The following is a 9,471-nucleotide window of genomic DNA, read 5'->3' as shown; positions in this document are numbered from 1 at the left end:
GTGAAAATTGTCCATGAATAGGGCATTGGGGGCAAAGTAGTTGTCCATTAATGTAAATGTCCCCGTGCCATGTTTCGATTCAGCAGTCGACGTGATTATTTAAAATTGAGAAATGCTTTTCCGCACGCTCTGCGTCTTTGAAGACGTCCTTTGGAATTTACTTTGTCCTAGCTTTGCTTGCAGCGCATAATCTGAGGTTGCTATGTTTTCTGGAAAAGACCGTGTTGCTAAACTAGGCCTGGGCCAAGGAGAAACCGCGGTGCAATCACACTCAAAGTGGGCCACACACCATCCTAGCCGTCCAAGTTGGCCGCACGGCGGCCGAAGGGGTCTATCCGCAAAAAGCCGCGCCCATGGTGCGGTGGGGGTGCGCGGTGCGCCTCCCCCCGGCAACTGGTGGGCGTCGTCCTCCTCTTGTGCGCACCAGGTTCCTCCTCCCTCTCTCTCCTCCTCCATTCCCGCACCCTCCGTCGCGACACATCGCCCCAGCCAGAATTCCCCCTTGCTGTCATCTCCTCCCCCAAAAGCAGCACCTATCCAGCAGCTTCCTCACAACCCAACCCAGGTTCGGACGCGCCGCCTCTCCCCAATTCCTGAATCCCCACTCCTCTCTCCAGGTCCAATCCACGCCGTCTGGCTCGCCCGTCTCTTCCTAGCTCGTCGTGTCGGCGTGATCGGCTCCGCGGAGGCGAATCGGGCCGATGGGACAGGAGCGGAGGAGAGCGCGCGGGGGGGCGGGGGCGGGCACGCAGGGTTTCTCTAGGGTTCTGATCGCGACATGCTTTGCGGGTGCGGGGGGTTCTAGGTGAGTTTTGCGAGGAGCGGTGGTGGCACACGTGCTCGTGAGTTGTGGGAGTACGTGATGTTGCCGGTACGGAAAATGATTGGGGATTTGGTGGGGCTGGGAGCTGGGAGGTGTTATGGGAGAATTAGGTGCCCTTGTGATTGTCCTGCCCCCTCTGCCTACAGTTGCCTGTCCCCTGGGGTTTAATTCAGATCCTCCTGTATGGGCTTAGACAGTGCCTGTCATCCTGCGAGTTAATAGCACATAGTACCACATGCCTACCAAGATGTGTTTCCTTGTTTGACTATATATATATGGTGTCACACATAGATTGCGCAGTGAATAGAAACCTGCCATTTTCTTTTGTCTTTCTGTTGAAGAAGGGCATTTGTTGTTGTATTATGGAGCTTCAGAGCGTGAATAAAAGTTGCGTTATCGATGGTAGGAAGATGGTCACTGCCCCACATCAGGACATACGTATGGTAGTGTGTTCTCTAGAGGATTCTGCATGCGTGTGTGCTATGCAAAAACATGGCGTAGTTTCTAGCTTCAAAGGAAGTATTGACTTTACACTTGAGAGCTGGTAAAAAAAAGCGCTCCTTTGAGATTACAATGTGGTTTAATCTGCTTCTGTTCCATTACTTTTTTTGAAGCGTCACAATGGTAATAACTAATTGAGGGCCTAGTATTCTTTCTCATCATTTATCTTGTGATATAAGATATCATCTGTCATTGGAGTAGACAAAAATATGGCTTAGACAAGAAGGAGAAGGACAATTGATATATTAATAATTTAATATGTTGCTGGCCACCAGTAGGCAACTTTATGACTCTTGCTAACACGTTTCATGATGTTGCCGTTCCTTTGTTTTTTTGCTCGTGAGATCCTGATCACACTAGTTAGATTGTTACTTACTCATGGTTGATTTCAGGATGCAGAAATGCATGCTTGATATATTAGCTACAGTTGCCTATGTTTATGATGGTTACAATTCGTACGGTGTAACCATAGGTTCCCTTTATTAACTCTTCATTTCTTAACCTGTGGTAGATTAATGGATTAACATTTGTGTTAAGGTTATTCTGTAGGAACATATCAAAATCAATTTATGGGAAAGACGCAACGCTTGTCCACAATTCTTGATGAGGAGGTGTGATCTGAGACAGTCTCACAACAGCAGGGTTTCTGGAGGAATGTCATCCTCTTTACCTATTCTGCCAAATTCTCTGAAAGAAACCTTCCATGGGCCTTACAATCCACAGCTCACTCCGATGCAAAGGCAACTGACGAGTGATCTTGTGCCCTTACATCAGAGTGCACTTCCGTCTGCTACTTTGCACCCAAGAGCTGGTGCTATGAGATCATCATATGCAGCCTCATTAGGATACTCACCTAATCCTCTTGATTCTGCACCTAACCATGAGAGGCAGTCTATGGTTGCTCCTTTTGCTCCTCAGCCATCAGATATCGAAGTATTTCAGACCTTATCTAATAATATCCCTGGAGGTCACACTGGGGCAACTTGGTTCCCAGGTTCGGCTGATGGTTTATCAGATTACGGGGATAACATCCCTGCTTCTGGTAGTCAGATCCAGAATGGCGGTCCTGCTGTGACATCTGATGTGGTTGCTAAACAAAATGAATGGTGGGCAGAGATAATGAATGATGATTGGAGAGATATTCTAGATGCAACAGCGGCTGATCCCCAGTCAAAGGTATGCAAATGAAAAGCCATAAAGAGTCATCGTGGTAGCTCTGTCTTGGGTTCTGATAGTTTAGAAGTAATCTGTAATTTATTTGTTTATTATGACATATTAGCCAACCTTATGAAATTGTAATTTCACAAGTTCTTAGCCGGTGCACATACTGGTATTATCATTTTTGTGTGGCCAACCTAGATACCTTTGTGCATGTCAATTTTAAAGTTAAGAGAAAGTTTTGACTTACTGTATACTTCTTGGGCCACACTTCCATTTACAAATTGGGCCATACTTCTCACGCCTCTTTAAACAGTGTACGTAACTATCCCTTCCTCTTATTAGAAGTTTAAAACTGATGTGTAGTAGGTTTTGTTAGAGTGATGGTTAGGGCACCAGTAAATGGTTTCTTGTTTGCACTGTTTAAAGAGGGTCGTTATTAGATTGACTACTAGAGCTTATATTAGAATCTTGTAATGAATGTTCATGTTCTTGATATGAGTGTCTCTCTCCGCAAATTCTTCTAAGGGATATATGCCGCTTCTTCTCTTTGGCACAAAATAGAAATATGCGGTCCACTTAATTTTAAGGTGGAGGTCTCTTAACTTGTTGGAGTTGTAGTTTCTAGAGTGATATTTGTTTCTCACTGTGATGCTTTTGGTAAGCCCATTCGTTTTGTTTCTTTTATGACCAAATGTTTGTTGTCACCTTTGTTGTAGTCCATGGTTCAGCCTTCCAATTCGGCTGCGTCACAGCCTGCTGTCAACCAGCCAGCTTCATCTCATGGTGGAGAGATTTGCAATGTAGCTAGTCCTCCCAATAGCAACTCTGCAGCCAAACAACGGATGAGGTGGACTCCAGAACTCCATGAATGCTTCGTAGACTCTGTAAATAAGCTTGGTGGTAGTGAAAGTATGTCTGCAGTGCCGTTGATTCCCAAAAGTGCATTTTAGATATGAATCATGTTCTAATGCTTGTACTTTTTGTCTTGTACCTTCAGAAGCTACTCCCAAGGGTGTCCTGAAGCTTATGAAAGTTGATGGTTTGACAATATATCATGTGAAAAGCCATCTGCAGGTTTGCCATTAGCTTTCTAATTTCTAGTTCTAAATAATAGTGTTGCCCGCAAGGGATTTGAGTTCTCACTTACCTTTTCTGGTTTGTGTTGCAGAAGTACCGAACAGCTCGCTATAAGCCAGACCTAATGGAAGGTTTGTCTGGATTAGATTCTTTCGCACTTGTATTTTATATAGATCTTCCCTGCATAGGTGCATAGTTGATTTTTTTTTTCATGACCCATGATGCCATGCTATTGAGTTGAGTACATTTTTATGATAATGGTTAGGGCTGACGCTTTTCTATATATATGTAAATCTTCTCATGACGCGATATTATTTTGATAATGTTCCGTTATTGCATAGAATGCATGCAGCTACATTGTGTTTGGTGTAATTGGTAACATAACATAACCATTCTATATCAAATTATCAGGTACAGCAGAGAAAAGGACTACCACCGAAGAGTTGACTCTAGACCTGAAATCGTGAGTGGATAAATTTTTACTTATTACTCCCTCTGTAGAGAAATATAAGAGCGTTTAGATCACTATTTTAGTAATCTAAACGCTCTTATATTTCTTTACGGAGGGAGTATCTATTATTCTGTTCAGTTGTACTCTAGCATGATACCCATCTCTCATGATGCTTATTGGTAGCTGGTTACTGTGCAATGTGACATCCATCAACTATTAAGGCTAAAACCAATACTTAAGTTCTAGTTAAGATAGTAGTTTAGTTTGTAAAACTGAATTCCAACTAATGCTCAGTAATTACATTGAAAAAACTGATGCTGATATAAGTTTGCGATTCAACTACATTTTAATGGGGATTACAAAAGATAGCTGCAATGTAGGCAATTGCCCAAAATGGATTTCCTTCCATAGATAGGTCCTGGTATTCGCCTTCTTATCAAAATCATAAATAATAAGATAACTAACATGGGATATAACCCAGGAAAACTTTTAAGGAACTTACATGCCCACCAACAAATGTCATGTGGCGGGCCTTGGAGAAACACAAAGCCCCAACAAAGTACATTACCCTCATCAAGGACATGTACGATAATGTTGTGACAAGTGTTCGAACAAGTGATGGCGACACTGATGACTTCCCGAGTAAAATAGGATTGCAGCAAGGGTCAGCTTTGAGCCCTTATCTTTTTGCTTTGGTGACGGATGAGGTCATAAGGGATATACATGGAGATATCCCATAGTGTATGCTCTTTGCGGATGATGTGGTGCTAGTCGATGATAGTTGGATGGGGGTTAATAGAAAGTTAGAGCTATGGAGACAAACTTTGGAATCGAAAGGTTTTAGGCTTAGTAGAACTAAAACTGAGTACATGAGGTGCGGTTTCAGTACTGCTAGGCACGAGGAGGAGGTTAGCCTTGATGGGCAGGTGGTACCTCAGAAGGGCACCTTTCGATATTTGGGGTCAATGCTGCAAAAAGGATGGTGATATCGATGAAGATGTGAGCCATCGAATCAAAGCCGGATGGATGAAGTGGCGCCAAGCTTCAGGCGTTCTCTATGACGAGTGCCACAAAAGTTAAAAAGGCAGGTTCTGTAGGACGGCGATTCGACTCGCAATGTTGTATGGCGCTGGGTGTTGGCCGACTAAAAGGCGACATGTGCAACAGTTAGGTGTAGCGGAGATGCGCATGTTGAGATGGATGTGTGACCACCCAAGAAAGGATTGGGTCCGGAATGATGATATACGTGAGAGTTGGGGTGGCACCGATTGAAGAGAAGCTTGTCCAACATCGTTTGAGATGGTTTGGGCATATACAGCGGTGGCCTCCAGAAGCTCCAGTGCATAGTGGACAGTTAAAGCGTGCCGATAATGTTAAGAGAGGTCGGGGTAGGCCAAAGTGGACATGTGAAGAGTCCGTAAAGAGATATCTGAAGGACTGGAATGTCACCAAAGAACTAGCCATGGGCAGGGGTGCGTGGAAGTTAGCTATCCATGTGCCGGAACCATGAGTTGGTTTCGTTGTTGTCGTCGTCCTCGTTCATCGCATAATTGGCACGTTCAGTTATGATATCAAGTCAGCTCTATTAAACTTAGTCCTGTAAAATCAATTTAGTGGCTTGGCTAATGGAGATGCTAAGTTTCATATTCAAACTTTTTCTCAATTATGTGAGATTTTGAAAGTGCGAGTAGTAGAATCTAATAGTACTAAAATTGGATTATTTCGCTTCCCATGAAGCTGTTTTGCCTCTTAATGAGAAGGGGAATGATTTGTGTTTTGATAATACAGGATTCTACTCCTTGCAGTTTTAACATCTCACATATTTCAAAAAATGTTTTATTAGCCCTTCAGCCTCTTCAGAAGCGAAACCAGTAATTCTATTTTGCTGCACTAAGTTTCATGTAGCTAGATTGATTTTGGAATTCCGTGCACCAATTATGGGCAGATTCATAATCTTATAGGTGAATGAGCATAAATATCAGATGGTGGGATGCAAATTCCTTTGTTTTTCTTGTGTTACCTTTGGTCTTGATGTTTTCAGTGTCTTAACAAGAGGTTGGGTACATTTCGCAAATACTTAGCTGTCTGGAAAGATATAACATGTTTTCCAGAGCTTATGTCTAGGTTACTAGCACTGTCAAGATTCCTGGTTACTCAACCAACTTCCTCAGGTGTTATTACTTGAGGAAGATGCTATTCTTTTGATAGTTATGTTGACGTGTGTCTATGCACACACATTTTACTGGCACTGGAGTGTTCCATTTTCTGTCTGTTCTAATCCATGCTGTACAACTAGCAAGCACTGTGAATTGCCTAGCTGCTAATACATTCGTTTTGAAACACTTGTTATCTATAGCCATGATATAAACAATATGCTCACAGTTATGTTCTCTGATGTCGAACTCACAATTAAAAAGTGTTGTTTGTGCTCCCAAGTCTTGATCGTGCTCTACATGTGGATCTCTCAAATCCTCCCTCTGTTATGAGAGTTTGATGAGTCCTGTTGAAACCAATTTATATTCGTTTCCTGTTGGGCCAGAATTTTTTTTTAGGATTCATTGTGAGACAGTGCATTCTCTTGCTTTGTCAGCCATGATTAACACTATACAATTTTTCTTATACAGGAGCATGGATCTTACTGAAGCGCTGCGCCTTCAGATGGAAGTTCAGAAACGTCTTCATGAACAACTTGAGGTACTAGTCCAAAAGAACATAGATTGGTTCTTAATTTAGGTGATGTCTGGTCTCATGACGAATAGTGACCCAATAAAAAAAGTTGCATGCGAAACATAATAGACTTTTAGATAAACTAATGTGAGGAAACATGGTTCTTTTTGCACACTTATAAATCAAATTGTGACTGCAGTGATACTCTACAAAAGAAACATCTACATAATTGCATTGGTCTTTACATGATATAGGCCAGGGCTCAGTCAGACTATTACCATGATGAAACACACACAGTCTGAACTTCATTCCATCTTTCTATGACAGACCCAGAGAAAGTTGCAGTTGCGAATTGAAGAACAAGGGAAGTATCTTCAGATGATGTTTGAAAAGCAGTCTAAATCCAATACTGAGAAGGTGCAGGATCTATCCTCGGGAGCTACAACAACCCTATCATCTGAACCGAGCCATCCTGCAACCAGAAATAGGGATAATGATGCAGCTGATGACGTAAATAGAACAGGAGAGAACCCCGTGAGTGCCGAAATAGGAGAAACTTTGATGCATGCAGGTGGCAACCAGGAGATGGCAGAAAGCGAGTCTTCTGACCCCCTTGCAAATACTAATGATGGTTCTAAGGCCCCACAAGAGAAGCGCCGAAGGGTGCATGATAGTTAACCATCAGTCTGGTAATTCAGATGATAGCAGTTCAGTCAACGTATAATAGGTAAAAAAATGGTTCCATTAAAACCCTGTGTCGATGCTGATCTGCAAGTCTATTGAGCCAGCCACCTTAATTATCTAAATGGAATCTTTTGGTGGCCGCTTGTATAAACTGCTAGCAATAAATCAAATTATCTCCTGACGCATGGTAATTGGTAAATAAGTATGCCTTGAGGTCTAGCTATCTTTCTAGATATATAGTTGTTATTTGAGGTTTCAAGCGGCAGAAGACTGAACTGCTAGAAAGCTGGTCTTTGTCTTGATGCTCAAAATATTGAAATACCTGACCCCGTTTTGGTTTGGGTGTTGCATTTTTTGGAGTTAGCTACGTATTGGCTGAACTCATGATGATTGCAAAGTTTTTTGTTATACTTGAGATGGTATCTCTGAGATCTTTACGGCTTGAAGATCTTTCATCTTTATTTGTTCTGCCATGTTTTCCACACTTAGGCCCGATCGGAACGTCGTTTTCTAGCAGAAAACCCCTGTAAAAGAAAACGGCTGGCGTTCGCGTACCTACTTGGATCGTCCGTAAAACTTAGCCTTGTTTCTCAGATTACACGGGTATTTGGCCGGTTTTCGATACACACCTCCGCCCATAGTATTTCTCCCACGTATTCCTTCCTCTCTTCCGATCCACCAAGGGCCTGTTTGGTTGCCGTTTGCTAGAGTGATGCATCGCATACACTTCTCAATCCAGCCTGGTTGAACAAAAACATATCCTAATACATCATCTGCAACTTGTTTGGTTGGCTGCATCTAGTGTCCCTGCATTCGGTAATACGCAAGTGTACTTTGTTTGGTTGTCTGCATTGGCCTAAGCGGCACATGAACACGGCGTTTGGTTGCATACGACGTACATGTTGTGCTTACCTTGTACCCTAATTGGTGAGCTTACCCACACCTAGCACACCAACGCCACAACACAGCAATGGCGATGAACTAGGCGAAGATGATGAAGTTCTTCAGCTTCAGCCAAAACTGACGATCCACCTTGACACCTCCAATCTTGCCACTGTCAACACTGCTGACGTGCTTTCGCACCCATTCGGAGTAAGCTTGTTCTGCCGCCTGCCTAGTCTTGAACCCTCTATGGGTGTTGTTGCTATACGATGCCACTTGTGCATTGGCTTCTTCCCATGAACTATAAACCCCTGGGACCTTACCGATGAACACGGCATACCACTTGCCCTAGCAATGCACAAGAGCAAGAGTTGAAGCAGCAAATCAATGAAGCACACAAGTAGCAAGCAAAGTAGCACACAAACAACAATGGAGCAGAAGAGAAGTAAAGCATGCATGATCATATGGCATAGCAAGTTTTTCCTAGCACTACCTTGGTGTTAACCTACCACCACATCCAAAAGAGGGTATCGTCCTAGCACCGCAAGTTCACCATCAGCGTGAGGGGTTAGTATATACCACCTCACCAAAATATACAGATCATCAAATAGTTTTTGAGCCCTAACTACACAAAATGTACGTCGTCATCGTCATCGTCGTCGTCGTCGCCATCGCCATCGCCGCGGGGATCATGCACGCTCACAGGCAGCACTACTCTAGTAGTAGTGCTTGCCTAGGCCAGCTCCTGAGACACAACACCCTGTAAGCGTCGGCCATGGCAATGAACCCAACACCCTGGGCCTTGTTGTCAAGCAGGTGGTGAGAGCTGCCATGAGAGCCTCGTCGCTGAAGCCACCCTGGGTCATGACAGCGCCATACAGGTCAGGGTGGATGTCGAGGGGCTTGCACTCCCTGATGGTTGTTGCCACCTCCTTCACCGCCTCAGTCATGCTGCAAAAGACATTGATCTCCTCCTCCGTCAGGCCTCCTCTCTTCCTCTTCCTATCATGGACGGGGTCAAATGGATTGTCGAAGGGCTTCGCAGCGGGCTTGTCAGGGCCATCAAGGACCTTGACGTCCGGGGTCCCAGGGAAGTCTAACATGGGAGAACCAAGAGGCTCCCCCGAGCCCATGGCATGCTTCCCAGTTGCCAGCCCGAAGAAGAAGATGTGTTGCATCTGGCTGTAGTTCTGTATGAGTGTGTTGAGGAACTCAGCGTCCCCTG

The 9,471-nt window shown here is 43.9% G+C and overlaps 1 protein-coding gene across 4 annotated transcripts; it reads left to right on the top strand.

Moving 5' to 3' along the window:
- Window positions 1-312: 312 nt before the first annotated feature.
- LOC109759024 (protein PHOSPHATE STARVATION RESPONSE 1) lies at window positions 313-7,714 on the top strand. Of its 4 annotated transcripts, XM_073496651.1 has the most exons (10): window positions 339-416; window positions 1,874-2,500; window positions 3,202-3,394; window positions 3,483-3,559; window positions 3,654-3,693; window positions 3,974-4,025; window positions 4,495-4,720; window positions 6,055-6,137; window positions 6,638-6,707; window positions 7,008-7,714. In XM_073496651.1, exons 1-10 carry the CDS (start codon window positions 354-356, stop codon window positions 7,356-7,358), a joined length of 1,782 nt encoding a protein of 593 aa, XP_073352752.1. In that variant the 5' UTR covers window positions 339-353; the 3' UTR covers window positions 7,359-7,714. The 4 variants fall into 4 exon arrangements, with proteins under 4 accessions (XP_020173457.1, XP_073352752.1, XP_020173453.1 ...); XM_020317868.4 differs by lacking the exons at window positions 4,495-4,720; window positions 6,055-6,137 and having other exon boundaries at window positions 313-427; XM_020317864.3 differs by lacking the exons at window positions 4,495-4,720; window positions 6,055-6,137.
- The last annotated feature ends 1,757 nt before the right edge of the window (window positions 7,715-9,471 follow it).

This window comes from Aegilops tauschii, chromosome 4, assembly GCF_002575655.3.
Source record: "Aegilops tauschii subsp. strangulata cultivar AL8/78 chromosome 4, Aet v6.0, whole genome shotgun sequence".
NCBI classification, from domain to species: domain Eukaryota; kingdom Viridiplantae; phylum Streptophyta; class Magnoliopsida; order Poales; family Poaceae; genus Aegilops; species Aegilops tauschii.
Note: the sequence above shows the minus strand (reverse complement) of the source record. Positions and strands in the feature narration are given on the sequence as shown.

Coding starts and splice junctions, on each gene's coding strand:
- LOC109759024 (XM_073496651.1), top strand. CDS start 354: ATGGTGCGGTGGGGGTGCGCGGTGCGCCTCCCCCCGGCAACTGGTGGG. Junction 3,560..3,653: donor ATGTGAAAAGCCATCTGCAG/GTTTGCCATTAG, acceptor TTTGTGTTGCAG/AAGTACCGAACAGCTCGCTA. Junction 4,026..4,494: donor TTGACTCTAGACCTGAAATC/GTGAGTGGATAA, acceptor GATATAACCCAG/GAAAACTTTTAAGGAACTTA.